The sequence below is a fragment of the Onychostruthus taczanowskii genome, unplaced genomic scaffold, assembly GCF_017590055.1.
Source record: "Onychostruthus taczanowskii isolate IOZ18803 unplaced genomic scaffold, ASM1759005v1 scaffold77, whole genome shotgun sequence".
NCBI classification, from domain to species: domain Eukaryota; kingdom Metazoa; phylum Chordata; class Aves; order Passeriformes; family Passeridae; genus Onychostruthus; species Onychostruthus taczanowskii.
In genome coordinates, this window is record NW_024505561.1 from 4,801,359 (window position 1) to 4,820,717 (window position 19,359).

The window sequence follows — 19,359 nt, forward strand, 5'->3', positions numbered from 1 at the left end:
AAAAACACTTGCAATACTCATGGGAAATCTGGTTGCTGTGGTATGTCTTAAGAGCAGTAGATCCAGTGTGAAGGGGAAACACTTTCCCTTTACTCTGTATAGTTATTGCTGGTTATACCAGGTCCTTTTGGCAGCTAACTGAGAGTTCTTGCTGATCAGTTTTTTTCTGCCTGTCCTGTTGAGAGTAGGGTACAGCTGCCTTGATACAGCTATGATCTGTAGATTGCTTGCTGCAGACATGTCTGTTTTTGCCCTTTGAGTTGAAGAGCGCAATAATGTGTGAATGTAGCTACTATTGTATAACCATACCAACACTGGCTCTTTAATGGCTGGAGTTTACTGGCAGCATCTTGGATCAGTCAACTGCAAAACTGAGTATGGCCTAAAGCTAAGGGAGTTGATCAGTTGAGTGAGATTCAGCTTCATTTATGAGCAAACTTGTATTCATCTTGTCAAAAATTTAGTACTTGACTTAGTCTACATGTGTTGGCAATTAAAGGCTGTTGATGGAGAGGGGATGTAGCATAAAATGAATAGAAGAAAATACAACAGGCAGGCAGAATAAAGACAGCACCTGAAGTAGAAAGTGGAAAAGAGGGCAGTGATTGAAGTCAAGCTTTGAAGAGTGATTTTACAACAGATACAATTACTTTAGGCAATTATTAGTTATAGTTTTTGTAGAGATTTCAAGATTAAAGTTCTTTGCTACCATACTTCATCTGATGGTCTTAATGAATATGAAAATACATTAAAAAGTATTTGGTACCCCAAATTAATGCTGTGATTGGAATTGTCTATGTTATGCCTAAATAGTAGTAGTTGAAGCAGAGTCCTAAAATAAAGTAGGACTTCTCCCCATCCCCAAAAAAAACGCTCAACATTTTTTCCTATACATATTTTCTGAATGCTGTTTTGTGTGGAGACACAAAGGGAGTATTTTGAAGAAACAGAAGAAAATATTGACCAAGTCAAAGATCTGTATTGAAGAATGGATTAAATAAATGTTTGTGAGTCTTAAGAAGCAAACAACAAAAATATTTTTCTTTTCAGAGACATTCCATCTTATTTTGATCATCAACAATAAAACTGAAAACAACAATGAAGCTATTGAATCTGGAATGCCAATTGCTATCCAAGAAAAATGGCAGTATAACTAAATAATGCAAATGTCTTTGGAAAAAGAAAAAGTATTTTAATTATCTGGAATATTAAAATTCCAAACATGTTCCCAGCTCCAAGGTAATCTTTTAAAACTTAAATTCCAAAGTAGGAAAATAAGTTCTGTTGTCCAAATATGAATGTGTGATAAGTAACTTTCTATTAAAACTTAGGGAGTTTTAATAGAAACTTCAAGTCTTAATAGAAATTGAATTGCTTCAATTTAACACTGCAGGATGGACACTGAGGTGTTTCATAGATTCTCAAAAATACTGTTATTAAGCTTGACATGCTGGAGACTATCATGTGTTAGGTAGAATCAAGATTGAATCCCAAAGGTACATCCTTAAACTGTATAATCTGATTCCCATTTCAATGTCACTTTTGTCCTTCAAAGAATAGGTGCTTGTTTCAGTGATGATTTGTCATTAAAATTATGTCAAAACGTCTTAAAATGTTGTTGAAACTCTAAACAAACTCACAGCACACACAGGGCTAATTATGGATGCCATCTGTTTATTTTTACAAAGCTTTTTTTCTTAAAGACCAAAGCATCTACTTGTTCTGGTAAGCCACAATGTTGTTATAATGACTGAATGTTTTCCTTAATACTTTATACTGGAAGGAAGAAAGACAAGTGGTTTGGTGAGTGACCTTTTCCTGTGTCAGAAAAGGTACATAGCGTGACATCTCACGATAAACACTTGCAAAGTGCATTTTCTTGAGGTATTTTTCCCCTTGGAGCAAAAACATTTTATAACAAAAATGGCAGATCTGTCGTGGTTTCTGTATGGAAGGTGGTATAGCTGTTTCTGTGGGAAGAACGTGCTTTTAGCATGCCTGCCTTGATCAATGTGGTGGCAATCAGAGGAAGCACCTTGGTTGCTTTTTACTGTCCTATGCCTAGTTAAAGGCTTTTTGAAGTTAATCAACGTGCTCGTTCTCTGCCCATTTGAAGGCAGAAGCGTGTCTGCACGTGCATGTGCGCGTCCATGTGTGCATGCTTGTACGCACATCCCACGTGAGCGTGAGCGACGGCAATTCCCAGGGCAGCGTCTTCCAAAGCCGTTAGCGGCAATTTGCTGAGCGCGCAGAGCCTCTCTGCTGGTCCAGCCCAGCTATTGTGCATGCTAAGCACTAAACAGATAAGTCTGGAGGGGGGGAAAAAAAAAATTGAAGGATCCCATCTGCTCATTTCTGCTACACTGCGCTGATGCAAGATTACGCTAATCTGGTTGCTTGTCAGGACAGGTTAGTGAAAGAAAGCGAATGGGTGAGACATAGGCTGTGCCGGTTCTGTGGAAAATTGGTGGCGGCTCCTGTACGTGCCATGTTAAGTGTAGCAGAATGGGTTGATTATCAGCTACTTGGAGATTTTCAGTTAAAATATAGTTATGGCCACAGTGTGAGTCTCTTCAAAACAGAATTGAATGGGAAAAGCTTCCAAACAAAGAAAAATTTACTTATTGTCACTGGATGCATTTGAATTTGTAAAATAAGTGAAAAATAACCCCCAGCCAAACAAAAAACCCCTACAAACCCCCAAATCCTCCCAGGTCACCTCTCTAGTTTTCCTTTTGTATGCTGCTCTGAGTTATTGTAATCTGCTAATTATTTTTTTGTGTTCTCCATGTGAAGACAGCAGTTGCTGGAGTTGAAGTAGGGGTTTTTTTTGTGGAAAAAGACCAAAATAGAAACATAGTCTTTCTCTGTTCTTTTGCAGGTCAAATTTCTTGTTTATCTATGTTTGTTTACAGAGAGGTGCTTTTTTTTTATTGGTTGCTTTTTGTTACCTACTGACTGACAGTTCTTGACCTTGCAGGTTGAACATCCCGTCACAGAATGCATTACCGGCCTGGACTTAGTCCAAGAAATGATCCGTGTTGCTAAGGGTTACCCTCTCAGGCACAAACAGGCTGATATTCCCATCAACGGCTGGGCGGTTGAATGTCGAGTTTATGCTGAGGTAAATGAGTGGTAATGGGGAGGAGGGGGTAGGTGGTTGAATTGTGGCGTAATAAAACCCAGGTGTGGGTAGATGCCAAGGTGAAATCAAGGAATATCATATGAAAGTCATGATTTAGAGCATGTAACATGAATGGTTGATGAGGTTTTGTAGAATTGTCAAGTTCTTATTTTGTAATTAAAAATATGGTCTGTTTCAACACAGATTTTTCCTGAAAATTGAAAGTAAAGATGGTAAAAGAGAGAGATAAGCAAATATCATTAGAAATAAACCTGCATGCTCAGTTCCCATTTAATGATGCTGTAGCTATTTACCAGAGCTAACTACTCTTTCCAAGTTTCTGAAATGTGTAGTTGGAACTTGACTTTAAAAGACAGTTGAAATTCAATGTCTTACAGAATTTTTGTTGTTTTAATAAAACTTTTGAAAAGGTCATTGAAAAACCAAGTTACACATTTTCTGAAACCACAGTTTATAGGATAAACTTTCAAAGCACATTCCAAAACAATAACTATAATTATGGGGTGAGTCTCTATCTTACCTTAAAGAAGCTTATGAATATTTAAATCCCATTTTCAAGCACCTTCAAGTCATTTTGGTGTAATGTCTTTTTGGTGTCACTTCTGATACATGAAAATCGGTTAAGTAAAGAAAAAAAATAATTGAATCACAGAGTGGTTTGGGTTGGAAGGGACCTTGAAGATCATCCAGTCCCAACCCCTCTGCCATGGGCAGGGACACCTTGCACTAGACCAGGTTGCTCAGAGCCCCATTGGAGCCTGGCCTTGAACACTTTCAGGGATGGGGGCTGGAAAATAATGCTTATCTTCCTTCATTTAGTTTCAGGAACATTTTAGGTAACTCTGCATTTCAAAATGAATTCAGCACCTTGAAACATTATTTCCCTTGCTTAACGGTTGAGACTTTTGTTACCTAGACCATCTTATTTGATTTTTTTTGTCTTTCATGACATGCACATAACCTCCAAAGTGCTCTACTGATTCAAAGATGTACAAACTATTTTGATAAAGAACAAATATTTGCCCTGGAACTGGTATGGAAACTGTTCTGAGTTTTAGTAGGCTTTACGTTGGAGTAACTGATACTTAGGCTTTTTTTTTCTTCAGCTTAAATACCCTGGCATTTACAAGTAATGAATCCAACTACTTTGCCATGAATTAGGTTATTCTGTAGGCCATATATTTATTTGTTTTCCTATTAAGTTTGTATTGGTGTTGCATTATGTACCTTAATGTAGGTTTCCAGTGGTATAAAGATGGTTTGACTTAAGATAATTGAAATTCTAAGTGCCCTTTTTGTCTCTGAAAATCTTTTCTTGTACTCTCTTCTCAAGCCTGGCCTCCTGAATACTTCCCCGTCCTTCTTCCAAGTGTAGCTAATGAAAATGTTATCTTTGTATATTTTATTTTGGTATATTTTTTTTTTGGGTTTTTTTTTTTTTTTTTTTTTTTTTTTTGACTGATGCAAGACGTTTTATATACTTCCATTTCTTTATTTGGAGTTGTGAGGGCAGATAGATGAAGAAATGTTCTTCAACACAAGTAATTCTGGGCAAAAAAAGAGTCATTCCAGTAGCAGTTTCTGTTATACTTAAAGCTTTTAAACATTATCTGCTCCACATCTGCAAAAGCTTAATGCTTTCTCATGTTGAATTTTTTTCCAGGACCCCTACAAATCTTTTGGCCTTCCATCCATTGGTAAACTATCTCAGTATCAGGAACCATTGCATGTGCCAAGTGTAAGTAACTCTGTTCTGGTTTTTGTAGGTGCTGAGTGTCTCTTATATAAAGACTATAAATACTCAGCAGCTTTGTAAACCAAGCCTTTTTTCCAGCTTTTTGCCAGAGTGGGGACAGGACATGGCAGTGCTGATTTGTGCAACCTGAAAAACTGCTTAAAAGTGAACAGTTCCAAACTGAGTTAAAAATGTTGAGATTGGGTATAACAGGAAACCAATACATGTTGAAATAGTTTGTTCTGTAACTTTCAGCTTAAGTTTTTCAAACACAGCTTTAGTAAATGTACTTGTGGTCATTAAAAATGACAGTAAACTGTTGAGTCAGCTCTTTAAGCATAGAGAACTAGGGACACTGGTGAGAAACTGCCAGTGCTTTTTGTTTAGCTTTATAGACTTTAAAGAGGAGTTTCTTACAGTGCTTATTACGTGTTTCAGGATGCAGCCTAACCATACAGAATAGGTGTTTAGAAAACAGTTTTTTCTTCTGAGTGTAAAGGGCTGCCTTTCTGTAAAATCAAGGTAGTCTTAAATTATAAGTGCACATATACACAAGTGACACTGTGTCAGTGCAATGATGAGACTGTACCATCTGTGAATACAATTATTCATTCTGATTGCTTGCATGGAAAATACTGAGAGATTACAGGAGGAATCTTAAATGTGGAGTTGTTATTGGATATATGATTTATTTCGCTTTTTAAATTGTTTTTGCTCGTGTACTTTCCAAAGGGACCTGACCCTTTCTGGTCTTTAAGGCTTCATGCTGTGTTCAAAGCCTGAAAGGAGAAAAAAAACTGTGAAGATCTAAAAGGCATTATGTGCTCTTAAAGAGGAGATGTGGGAAAAAGGTATCACTGGATGTATCTAAACTTCTTTTTAATGAAACAAAGAGTGTATTTAATAAGAATTCATAATGAGTACTCCAGTGGTTGTTAGAAGTTTTCACCATGTTGTAATAGCTAACACGATGTCAAACATTTTGCCCTTGCAAGTTTTTGCAATTTGCAATTTTCCAAACGTGAGACCTGTTGAAAGTACAAGTGATAATGGACAAACTATACCCCCTACAGTCTTTGTCCCACCAAATCTTTCTTCAATTAATGCTGCAGCAGGAGTTTTATGTAATAACATTTGCGCTTGTGAGCCATCCATACAAAGAAAAAACAATTAAAATGCCTTAAATGTTCTGCTTACTGCTGTTATTTGCTTGTGTGAATGTTGCATGTCAGCTAAATGGACCACGGAATAGATAAAGTGATTGGGTGTAGGAGAGTGCACACTAAGCTTTGTCTATCATTATTGCTGGGAGCAATCAAATTGATGCCAGCAGGACAGTAGACGCGTTGACAGCTGTAATTATGTATCTCCATGGTGATCACTTTTGGCCTGTCATGGAGGCCCATGAGTCCCCTCCCTTGCAAGCATTTAATCAGATTGGGCTGTCACTTGTCAGGTAGATGGGGTGGGCTGGGAGTTGTGCTTAGGGGGAGAGGTGAATTGAAAATGAAGGGTGGGAGATGCCTGATTGCTTCACGTAGTCCATCGTGGTACCAAAGAAAGAGATTTTAATTACACTGGAGGCTTCAGAGCATTGGGTTGAGGAGCTCATATGGAGTCTCTAGGCTTTCCCTTCCTGTTTACTTCCACTGTCATATTAAAAAATAGAAGAACTATTTTTATGTAGATACTCATGATTTGGTGTCTTAATACATCTATTTTTGCTAGCATGAAACTAATTTCTCTCCTGAGAATGTCATGCTGCGAAGAACAAAATTAATGTGCCTAAAAAGGTACAGCTTTACAGGCCCATTGTGCCATGGTGTTTGTTTTCTGCATTTTAGGTTTTAGAGTTGTCAACAATTTGAGAAAAATTAGCAGAGACTTGTAGTGTGTCACTGCAAGTTCAGCTTATGTGTTATTGCCAAATGTACTTGCAATTCATTTCTTTTGTGTCTTAAGTTAGCTCTGATTGCCTACCAAGCCTATGTGTCAGCTACCCATGCTGGTGGAACTGGTGAGCATGGCTGTGTGAGAACCATGTTTTCTTAGCCATAGAGAAGAATATGATGGCTGGTTTTCTGTCACTTAGTTGCTAATTTCCTTAGAACATGGTGCTCATAAATGCTAATTTTTTTTTTTTGTCTCTGCTAATGAAGCTGAAGACAGGTAACTACAAACCAGCCCCTTATGTATGATAGTGAGCTTTGATGTTTGGTGCTCCCACTCAACATGTTCTGCTGTATCTGGAGATCTCCAGCATTGCTCTCTGTCAGTGTGAGCAGCAGTCTGGTATTTTAATGACTCTTACCAGGAAAAGAAAATTCTTAGACTCAGATATAGAAAAGAATTGAGAAATACTAGAATCTGTTTGTGTTGCTAAGTGGAATTTGATGCATTAAGAGTTCATTGCAGGACTGAGACACAGATTGTGCTTCCCCCTAGGCCCCCGCACTCAAGCATTTTTTATTCATTTTGCTGTTGTCCTAATGTAATAACACATGAGGATAATACAACAGCAATAAAGTGTTAGGGCTGTAATATGAATGAGCTCTAGGCTGCACAGGACCTTTAACCCTTGCTTTTGCTAAATATCTTAAATACTGTGTAAAAGAAAGGGACTTTATTAAACAGAAGCAAATGCTGGAGGTCTAATAAATATTGCTATTATTTATCAAGTTCAGAACATTATAGTGAGTAGCTGTTGAATTAGGGTTTCTTGTTCATCCAATATTCATTAAATTCTGTCACACCATATAGTTTATAAAATTACTACTGTTACCAGGCTCTGAAAATGTAAGCGCCACAGGGAGAATTTAAGATAGTATAAATGTATTTCTTTTTTGCTGTCATTTTTTTGGTCGTCTTGAGTTTATTTTATGAAAATTAACTTCCATAGAGGACTGCAGATTTTTTTAAAAGGATGTTATGCAGTAGTTTAAGTAGTCTATATTCACGGCACCCCTTTCAAGATATTGTAGTTAGAGAAAAATGTGAATTTTGTAGTGGTCATGTGCATATGTTGTGTATGAACAGAACCATAGAGCCAGGCAGAGCATGTAGTTGATAGCCTCAGAAGTCTTAGTTAACTTTAGGGTCTGACTAACCTGCTTACGGTCTGAATTATGCACCTTTCATATGTTTTTTCTTTGTCAAAAGATGACATACATGTATTAATACTTACCTATGCATATGTAAAGCACTCCTGAATGCTTATAGGTGCTTCTTCAGAGACAAAAGTCAAAGTACAATTCAAGTATGTGTGGAGTATGTATGGCATACCTTGTCTTATGTATGTATTTATTGAGTATTAAAAAAAAAGTCAAGGGCAGGGGATTTCTCTGGAACTGAGTAGGTAAATTAATTCTTTCTGATTTAAATGTGAGAAGATGTGCATTGACTTTATACACGGACAGCCATTCTGTGAGAAGGGATGGTTTAGCAGCTGAAAGAAAGGAAGCTGAGAAATACACTGCGTGTTTTTTCTGTAATCATGACATGTCTGAACTACCTTCTCATCAGTAGCTAATGTTAAATGTACCTGATGTGAGTAGTGGGGAGCCCAGTTAAGCACAGATAAAGCACATTCAGATAAGAATCTATTAGTGGTACAGAAGTAATACTGCCTTTACATGTGAATAAGTATAGAAAAATGTAAATATGTAAATATAAATATATGAATACAAACATGTGAATAAGTGAATTTCTTCTTAAAATAAATATGTCCTAAGTACTAGTCAGACAATGTTTCTTACTGAAGAATGTGAATATACCTGCTAGGGTATCTTTTTATGTCATTTGGATAATAAAGTCATCATCATGCCCTCATGTGGATTCTCTAGACAAGAGGTTCTACATGTGGTCCCTTGATAATTGCCTAAATTAAAATATTAAAGGCCTAACAGCCGTTGCGTTGACCTTTTTCTGCCTTGCTGCAGACAGATGAGCTGCTGTTTATTACAAAGGTTCCTTCCCACAGGTGAAGATTTAAGTGAGATTCCAGGACCCTCTTTCCCACCCCTTTACAATGCAGTATATCAGAGCCCTGCTGTTTCAACAGCTTTGATTAGAGCCCTGCATCCTTATGATCCCCAGAATGCATTTATCACTCGAATTATTTTGATTAGTTTAAAAAAATATTTCAGATTCCAGTGCTCGAAACCAGCAATTTCATAAATATTTATTCCCCAGAAATTGCTCATTTGAAAAGTTTTGTATGGCTAACCTCATTGTTACAGTGATGAAATCAAACTGAGAGAAGAAAACAAGAATCAGCAATATACAAACTAACTTGTTGGCTGGTTAACAGCAATCAGCCTCTTCAAAAGAAATTTTTGAACTCGTGTTATTTTTTTCCATGAATATTGCAGAATCAGAGCTTTAATTGGGGCTGTGTCCTTACAAAGCAAAGCCATGGAAAAAGCTGTGTAAACATTAAAGCCTCGGGGGAAGAGCAGCAACAGAAAAAAAGATGCTTAACAGTTGAGAGGGTGAGACAGAGAAGGAAAGTGTTACAGACATGAAAACCATGGGCTCAGTATTCCTATGGAGCTGATAAGCAGAGCTCCAAAGTTCCCGCTGAATGCTCCCTACTTCTATTCCTACTGAAGCCCTTGGAAGGGCTGTAGCAGAACATGAGGGATGTGATTACATGTAGATGCAGAAAGGCTGTGATTATAAGGGTCATCCCTCATGCCAGGTGTCAGTCAGAAAAATAATTACAACTGTATTTTATTGCAGGGATTAAATCAGAATTGAATGTGTTTAGAGTTGAAGCGAGTGTAACGCAGCTGAAATTCTTAGATCAGATTTACTGTGTTTACTGTGCCTTCTAGAGAACAAAAGAGAATTTTGACTATGAATTCAAGATTGCAGTCAAGTTTCTCATAAAGGAGAGACTAATTTGCAAATGTTTTTGCTGGTGAAGAAAAAAGCTTCCCTTCCCTCCTCCCAGGCTCTCTGAAAACAAATAATTATTCTAGTCTTTGCAGAGCAAAAAATGTGTGTGATAAGCTTTGTGAGGATTATGGTTTAAGGGTGATGGATAGATTTGATCCTCATGTTGAAATTTTTTTCCCAGTAATATATAATTATTTTCACTTCTTATTTTTGAAGGTACGTGTTGACAGTGGTATACAACAAGGAAGTGACATTAGCATTTATTATGATCCCATGATCTCAAAAGTGAGTTGAACATTATTTCTAAATATTCTAAAGGTATGAAGTACTGATTTTATACACAGATCTTTTATGAGCAAGATATTAAAGGATTGGTAAATCAGTGTTTTAAAGGTGCCAGGCATAACATGCCTGAAGGGGGAATACAAAATAAGTGAAGGAAGATGTGGAGTAGAGGAAATCTGGTGTCTCTTCTAAATAAAATTATTTTTACTTTTTGACACTGTAGTTATTTGTCTTGCAGTTTCTAATTATTAAGAAGATTCTGATTTAAACACCAGCCTTTATTGTCTTAGATACTGCCAATCTATCTTTTTTAATATAGTCTAGCTTTGATGTGTCAATAATTCTGGCTTCCAGAAAGAAGCATTGAAAGAAATCCTTGATAGTGTCTCTTAGTATTAGTTCTTATTCATGGGGAATATATTGGTAAAATTAAAATGCGACATGATAGACTTCAGTTCTCAAAAAAATGATATCTTAGGAGTTTGTTGGGCATTATGCATCTGGTGAATGAGCTTGGATATTTAACTTCTTGTCTGATTTTCTGAGAGCTTGTTTAGATACTTTTAAGTTTTATGAAAGAAAAAGTGATTGGCCTTCTTTCATTGAGTGGGATAAGAGTTCTTAGCATTTTCTTTGTTTCAGGGAGCCTTTCTAGCACAAATACAGTAATGGTTCACAAACACAGAAATAGTTTTTTATGACTGCAGAAATGCTACAGACTTATTTAATTTTTAAATGCTATTCAAATTCTAGAAACAAACATATAATTTCTAGGTAATATAAATACCTTTTTTTTTCTTTAGCTGATTACCTATGGCTCTAATCGAGCTGAAGCACTGAAAAGAATGGAAGAGGCTTTGGACAACTACGTGATTCGAGGTAACTAGAGAAACTTGGATTCCTAGTGTGATAGGCTGTCATCTATTTCAAGAAAACAGCTTGAAAATGTAGTAATTAGCAAATTGAGTAAAGTTCCCACTTCTTAAGTGCAAATTAAAAAAGGAAAAGCTTGTGTTAATTAAGCTGAGAAGATACATCAACTCTAAAGAGAATTTTTTTTTCAATTTTTCTTTTGAATATTGTAAGATAAATATTTAAATAACTTTCTTAAAAACTCATAGTTCTCACTGAATGGTATCATGTAAATGATTTATTATGTTGTAGAGGGGGGAAAAAAGGCCATTACACTGTAAGAAATTTAAAGTATTGCAATTTTTTAGGAGTTTAATACATTGATGGCAATTAGATATTATCACAATGCAGTGGTTCATTGTAAAAATATATATTTCTCTACTTTTCAAGGTCAATGTTTGGGTTTGGGCAGATACAAATGTAGGCTGTTGATCAGCATGTGTTTCAGTTCTTGCTCACTGATTGCATAGGAGATGCAGCCATTCTTCCAGGCTTTCCAGGCAGCAGTGGTAAATCAGCCCTGACCACTTTTATCTTTTTAAGTTTTGGTGAGGGAAGCCATGTTTTGTGTGGGAGAAATCTTTAGGTCTTCCTCTGTGTCTTACAGAAAATAAGGAAGGACAACTCAGGATGAGAGAGGTAAAAATTTCTGTGAAGTTTCTGTAAAACTTGGTTTGGCTTGAATGCTGGGCTGCTGAATGGTACAGTTGTCCTGTCGAACTTCAAAGATTTATCTGTCTAGGGGAAAATTAACATCCCTCTACCACAATGTAGTTAGATACATGGTAGGATTAACCATTGTAAATGAACTGCTAACTCTAGCATAGATTTATATTGGTGCAACTTGAGCCATTAGACTATTGCAGTACAATGTGCTGATGTAAACCCCTGCTGTAAAACAGCTGAGTAAATTCATATGAGAGAGAAATTTATACTGCTATAGTTAGATTGATGTGAAGTGGGATTTGTTGGTGTCGTTAATGGAGAGAGGCTCAGGATTCACACTCTGTTGTACTGATAGCAAGTGAAGCTAAAAGTATTTTATTTGATGAGAATATTGCAAATGTTTGTGCTGCACTATTTTTTATTGTGTGCTATAATATGGGATGGAAAGTGGTAGTTTGTGCTTAGGTGGTTTACACAGATGTACCTAATAACAGTTCACAGATTATAAATATTAGTGCAGTATATGAGACCTTACACCTGAAAAGTACTAATTTCTGTTCTTGAGGTTTTTACAGTCTTTTTATTAGTATGCATGTATTCATCATATCTAATGTCTCTGTAGTATTTCTATCTGAGAAAGCTTTTAGTCTATTAAAAACATTTAAAGAGGTAATTAGTGAACTACAGGGGGAGTTTTTTCTAAAGTACTGCAAAGCACAAAATGTAATGTACTACAGGTTTAAAAAGTAGATGAATTTTCAGAACACGTTTTTAGTTGCAGTGGCTGGTGGTTTCCATTTGAAAACCACCAAGATTTTTGTGTAGTTTTACACAGCTGGTAGTTTCTTCTCAGTGTTTATTTAAAATGGAACATTTGTGGATATTAAAGTATCTCTTCTCTTGCCTAGTGTGAATGATTCTTGGTAGGGTAGTTAGTAGAAACTGTCTAATCTGTCATGTTATAAACTGCATTGACATGTGCAGAACTCCTTTTTTGGTTGGGTTTTTATTTTTTTTTGGTACCCTAAAATGATGGTGTATATTTTTGCTTTACAAAGTTGGGTTTCTATGTAACAAAATATTAAACTGCCTTGATCTTTCGTAAAGTGCCTCACATTGTCTTTTCCAACTTGAGTTTTTATTAATAATAAAAGATACAAAATATTTTTTTTGCCTAGTGTTGAAGTTACTTGGTTTTATGTTTTATTAGTGAGCTTGTAGATAGAGATTACCAGTCTTCCTGAATAGTATGTCTAGATCCCTGTTCGTCAGCACAGCCCCCTTGTCCCTCTGAAATTCTGGGAAGCAGCATTTATGTTTGCATGGTGTTTTAGAGACACTGTGGTTTTTCCCTCTAAGTAATGAACTCTTCTAGAGCATTTTAGATAAGCAATATCAGCTGAAGTCAGTGTCAGTTGTAGTGATGATGTACGCTGGGAGAATTTCAGATTTAAAATCCCAAGGATTGCAGGTTCTGTAAATAAAGATGCTTGTTCACTCACATAGGGTGGGAATGGGATGTAGGATGGCTGGATAACAGGTCAAGGACCATCTAATTCATAGCCTGGGGACTGCTAATGGAGGATGGAGTCTTCCCAATCACTTCTGTGTCACCAGTTCAAAGCAGACAAAAGTTGGTAAGGAATTTTAGTCACTACTGTTTTGATGGTTGCTTGCTGACCTGTGTGAAATCAGTGGTTTTTATCCAGTTCCTAGAAGACAAATGTCTTCTTGGAGCAAATGCCACTACACAATGTCATTCATGGCAGTCTCAGCAGAGAATCCAGGACTGAAGTAGCACAGTGACCCTTCAGGAGGTGACTCATCTAGGCTGGGTTGAGGCATGTTGGCAGTGTGAAGGGCAAGGACTTACTCTGCTGCTCCTTATCTGTTGGCTCTGTAAGAAAACATTCAGTTTCTTTGCTGTGGCTTTGAGGTATTCAGAAGTTACCCCATTCCTTTTTAGCTCTGTTCCATTTACAGGGAACAAGTCCCCTGACAAGTCTTTATTGACTTGTTTTCTTGGACTGGATACTACCTGGCCTTGAATTCATGGTTTAGCTGCCCTTCCCAGTTGAATCTTCCCAACAAGATCATGAAGGAAATTAAAATAATTAAGTTTTAAAAATAGTCTAATACTTGCAAAGAAAGCAGACTTCAGCAAAATTTGAGTAAGTCATACCTTAAGCAGCCAAGACTGCATCATATAGTGCCTGCAATAGCAGTATTAAGCAAATAGGGATATTTGCAACAATGCTGTGCTCTGAAAATGCCTGATGCATGAATATTTTATTACCATTTGGGCTGATGACAACTTGTACACAGTGAAAAAAGAAATGGTACAGTCTGCTCATTGATGGGTGCTAAGAGTATGACTAACTCAAGATTGAGTCAAGATAGAGTCAATGTGATCGTGGGAATGTAATCTCAAACTTTTTTCCTGTGTATATTCCATTGTTGTTAATGGGAGCAGATGAAAGTCTAGGATAGCATTTCTTTGAATTGTGGATTAGATTAAATGATCTCTTGAGGTTCTTTACAGTCTAAATTATTCTGACAGGAACTGACTTCTCCACTGAGAACTGATCTGAATTCAAAATCTCAGCTGAGACTCTGGAATGACAAAGGGTCTAATTAGGTAATATTTTTGTCTCTGAGTCTTGCAGTATAATTCAGGGCTGATTAACGTTAAGGGTCCAACTCAGATTTCTCTCAAGAAGAGACATTTCTTGTTTTGTGCGGTGATAACTGGAAAATTTGTGAATAGTGAAAAGTTCAGGATTCCAGTCAAGCAGAGAGGCACTGTTGCTCATTGGGAAGGGGCATGATTTATTTCCTTTGAGCATGCACTGTTGTTAGTAGTTAATCTCTGACTCTTGTGGTACTTTTTTCAGAAACTTTTTTGTTTTGTTTATTTTGGGGGTGTTTAATTTGAACAGCATAAATAAGGTATTGAAAGAATGCCTTTCAGTGTATATCCTGTGTGTGTAAACATGGTGTGGTGTGCTTTTCTTCTTGGCCTTTTTAAAGTTTTAATATGCTTTTGACATTTCTGGTGCTGGATAATCTGTTCATTTGAAGGCTTGTATAAATCCCAGTATGAAGTTTTGGAAACTTTGTGTATGAAATTTACTTTTTATCTATTTAAATAAAAGAAATGGTTATATTTATGCATCAAGTAGACCACATTATCAATTCCCTAGAGGGTCTGATTGGACAGATAGCTCATATCCTTGAGTGCAGATTATAGGAATCTTTCCTTTGACCTCTGCTTTTTATCTTCCCTGAACATTCAAAAGTAAAGCAATAATGTGAAGTTTAAGTCTTTGCATAAAGTCAGCCCTTCTCTGTTGAGATCCTGCTTGCTGTATGTAGAGAGGAATGCATTAGACCATTAGGGAGAAGGAAGAGTTGAAGCAGCCTCTGAAGAAAAGAGTAAGCAGCAGATAGAGCAAGAAGGAGTAGAAATGAGGAGAGAGAATAAGGGAGCCACCAGCTGGGGATGGGGGAATTTTCCAGCATGAAGTCAAAGAGCAAACAGAAAACATCAAAGTGTTAAATGTTGGAGGGGAAGAGAAATGTAGAAGTTAAGTCTGAGTGGAGACCTGCCAGAATAGTGGCAGCAGAAACTATTGTCTTGAGCTTTTGCAACTGTAAACACACTAACTGAGGGGGAAAAAAAGGAGAGCTGTACTTAGTGGATATTAAGTACTTAATGTTGTGAGAAGGCCTTGGCTTTTCAAGAATCACAGAATGAATAAGATTGGAAGGGGTCACAGTGGATCATGTGGTCCAACCTCTCTGCTCAAGCAGGGTCATCCTAGAGTAGAGGAAAAAACACCCAACCTCAATGTTAGTATTTTATCATATATTTCAAATAAATTGATTTCATGTTCAAAGCTTTTAACAGTAAACTTTAAGTTAGATCCAAACATCATAAATTATGGAATTATTTTGTTTTAACTTCGAAGATGCTTCTCTGTGTCAGTATAATGTAAGTTTTAGACTCTCCTGTATTCTGAGCCTCTGCAAATGCATTCACTGGTATTGTGAACAAAACAATCTTTGTGTGTAAAAAACCTATTTACTTGCAAAAACAGTGTATAGTGTCTACTCTTAAAAAATGAAATGAGGTTTTGTTTTTTTGGTTGCGCTTTTAAAAAATGCTTCAACAGGTCACACAGTTTCTGCATAGCAGCGGTAACAGACAGGTTCTGCAAGAGTATTTGTGTTCTCACCCCTTGCAGATTCCCCAGTGTATTGATGTGGAAACCAAAACCAGAGAAGGGAAGGAAACAAGCTTAGTTCAAAATCACTAGAAGGGACCATTTCAGAATGCTTAGTAGCATCTGCTTTGAGCTCAGATGCTGCTCCTGGTCTTGCCTTTTCTTAAGCCAGTCACAAGGAAGGGAGTGGGAATGGGAGCTTGCAGTGAAATGTTGTGGGACGTTGTTTAGGAAGGGTTACAGATTACCAGTGTCCTGTGGAAAAGGAAGATGGAAGGGCAATTGAGGTACAGGCTGATCAGGTAAAAGAGGAAGGCAATGTTATTGGTGCAGAAGGGGAAATTAAAAAAGGTAGCTTTTTTTTTTTTTTTTGCCAGATAAGTTTTTTGTTTGTTTGGTTTTGTTTTCTCTCCCTTTTATTAAGGGGAAAGAACTGGGGCAGTGAAAAACAAGAAATGAATGTTATTATTTCTCTAGATATGAAGTTGTCCTAGTGTTGTATTCTCCATATTAAAAGTAAAAGGATATCTGAGGATGATGGTGGAATGGCCATTTGATTTCTTTCCCTTTTCTTGACAAAGGGAAGTTACTAAACTTACTGAACTTACTAAACGAATGCTTAGCTTCTATTTTCAATTATTCTACTGATTCACACATTCATTTGTGTTTGCTAACACTGTAAAATAATGGTCCTCTTTCTCTTACTAAGAAGTTCAGAACCACATGCAGTTACAAAAGTTTGAGTTTGAACTTACGATTTTACAGTATGGTATTACCATATATTATCTCCTCTTACCTCCCTTCTTCTCCCCCTTTATCTAGGTGTGTGAGTTCAGCAAGCTCCAGACTTTTCTATCTGAAAGAATTATTGTTTTTAATTGGCATACATTTTCAGGTCTGAGGGTCAGTGGTGTACTGATCCCATGTGAGAATTTTATGTGGATGTTTGTGTATTAAAATTGAAAGCTAAAACCGCCTTTTTTCCTTGCTTTTGGGATGGGACTTTGTACATGGATAGCCGGCTTTGAAGTGAGTTGTAGCAAAACACAAGCTTTGAAAGACAGTTAAGCAGTTGAATGTTGAGGGTTTTGGGGAATATTATAAAAACTTTTGGAATTATGAACATGGAACCTTGCTGGGTGGTAATCATGGACTTGGAAGGTTCATGTGTTGAAAGTGGTATTTTCATAGTCTGTGCAAATCTGATACTGTTCTTGTTTTAAGTGAACAGCAGCATAATCAGTGTTTCATAATGCTCAGTGCAGAGCTTAGTTAATATGTTTTAATATTTTCTTTAGAGAAATAACTGAGATACCTCCTAAGCTTAATCACATTTATTCCTATTCAGCATTTAAATTGTTGGGTGGTAGTTTAGCTTTGCTGGCTTGTTAAAAAGAGAAACCTCTAGTCCTGTGCTCCACATGTTGCGTTTGCAGTCAGTAAGTGTGCAGATAAGTTCTTTCTGTTCCACTTAGCACCATTTGAAATTATCAGCAAGTTAAGTCTATTCAACTGCTTATCTACAGAGGGGCATTTAGGACTCCAATTAAGTTTACATGGATAAATGCAGATTTGTGTTTGCAGCCATCAAGATGACAGAAGCTTAATACTGTAAAAAGGCTAATCAACACTGAATATGTTTAGTGTCAGTAAATATTTATAGTGAAAACATTGCCTATGATTTTGTGCCTTGGCATTCCAAGTTCTGATTTTTAGTGAGTAAAAATGTGGTGTGATAGCCTCTTTGTAAACCTGTTATTAAATTGTTTTCTATAAAATGAATTTTATTGTTGTCTTTGGGTTTTCTTGCAAGGATGGGTTTGAGTTAGGCTACAGTATGTAGCTAAGTGAATGAGAAGTCTGGTGTACTTAGCAGAGTTTTTAAGGCAGAGAATGAAGGAAGGAAGCAAGATAAAGACAGGCAGTATGGGGAGTAATTTCTTCTGATTATAATTTAATTTTTCTTTTTAATGAGAGCTTCTTTAAATGGGGATTGCTAATAAGCTCTGGTGAACAGTGTGATTTAGTGTGTTCCTGTATTCATTAGGCAATAATGACAATTTAACTGGAAAATTAGTGGAACCTCAGCAATTTGTTTTTTATATAAAGCATATGAATATGTAGTTTTAAAAAATTTCATTAGCTCTCCATAATTGAAATGCTAGTCTGCTTTCTTTTACAAATGTATTCTGGAAAATAGTGTGTAAAAATTGAAGCCCAAGAAGCTACTGATGTAATATTGTATGAAAACTACAGCCAAGCAAAAAGAAAAAATAGAGGTACAAAACCAGTGATTATTATATTTTATTATATTTTGACTTAGAGAAAAGAAGAACATAACTGTAACTGGAGTTCTGCGTCAGCCTTAACAATGTAAAAATCATGAAGCTCAAGTGAAATTTTGTTTTCTGGAGGAGAAATGAATTGATATAGTTTAAGATTTTGTTTGTTTGTTGAAAATGTCACGGCTTGTCAGGCTAACAAATGTGATTTTGTTCCTGGCAGACTACAGATATGGTCAAGAAAAAGAAAAATTCTCTGGAAACCACGGCAATATAAATACAATATACTTCAGTTTAGTGTCTAACTTTGCATGAAATAAGCACTGCCTGTTAGCCTCTGTTTGATCCTGTGAGAGTGTGAGGCTAATGTCTGGCCAGTGTTTTGGAAGCAGCAGGTAGTCAGGAGCAAGCTGCTCTAGGGGTCCATATTTCTGTAGCCTAGTAGTTACTCACACACAGATGGAGACCTTATGAACTTTGACAGAGGTCACACTAAATTGCAAATCTAAAACTTGTAGACTTCTGAAGGATTACACTGGTAAATTTTTTTAAAGCCATATGATTTGGTACATCACTAAAAGTACCAATTCAGTCTTGAAAAGCAGATTAACCATGCAGTCATTGCTCACATAATGATTGTGGGGACTGATAAAGATAACCTTTCATGATACTTTAAAGGGAAACTTGCTAATTAAACTTTTAATTCATGTATGTTAAACACATTTTGTATTGCTTCTCAAACACCTAGGCTTGTCTGCTCTTTTGAACTTAAACAAATTTTGGAGCTTAAAACATTGCGGAAGCCTCATATTTTTCTGATGCACGTGAGTTAGAAATAATCTTGAATACTCGTAGTATTTTTTTGATTTTAGGTCTTTTGGGGCAGTCAGTTGAGACACCAAGCTCTTGTCATCTGTCATCAGCCATCACCTCACCAGGGATCTTATAGCAGTTTAGAAAAGAAAAATGTGAGATGATCTGGTTACACCTTGTAGCATTGTTAAATCCTGGGTTCAAAGTTGGGCAGCATTGAAGGACTCCTCCTCCTCTTGATTTTGTAATAGATGAAGTCTCTGGGATATTTCAACTTACTATTCAGATTGGAAATTTTGGGGGTAATTTTTAGCAGCCAAAGACATACATTATTTGTTTGCAAGTTATGGTCATTTAGTGTAAGATTTTGAATTCTTTTGTTTAGTGGAGTTGCAG

General features: G+C 36.6%; 1 protein-coding gene across 2 annotated transcripts in view; it reads left to right on the forward strand.

Annotated features, from left to right (window-relative positions):
* PCCA (propionyl-CoA carboxylase subunit alpha) overlaps positions 1 to 19,359 on the forward strand; it is a 269,931-nt gene that overhangs the window by 110,602 nt on the left and 139,970 nt on the right. For both annotated transcript variants that reach the window (XM_041423356.1, XM_041423355.1), the window contains 4 exons: positions 2,981 to 3,124; positions 4,809 to 4,883; positions 9,996 to 10,064; positions 10,868 to 10,943. In XM_041423356.1, coding sequence (XP_041279290.1) covers positions 2,981 to 3,124; positions 4,809 to 4,883; positions 9,996 to 10,064; positions 10,868 to 10,943 — 364 coding nt within the window. The remainder of the gene's footprint in view (positions 1 to 2,980; positions 3,125 to 4,808; positions 4,884 to 9,995; positions 10,065 to 10,867; positions 10,944 to 19,359) is intronic.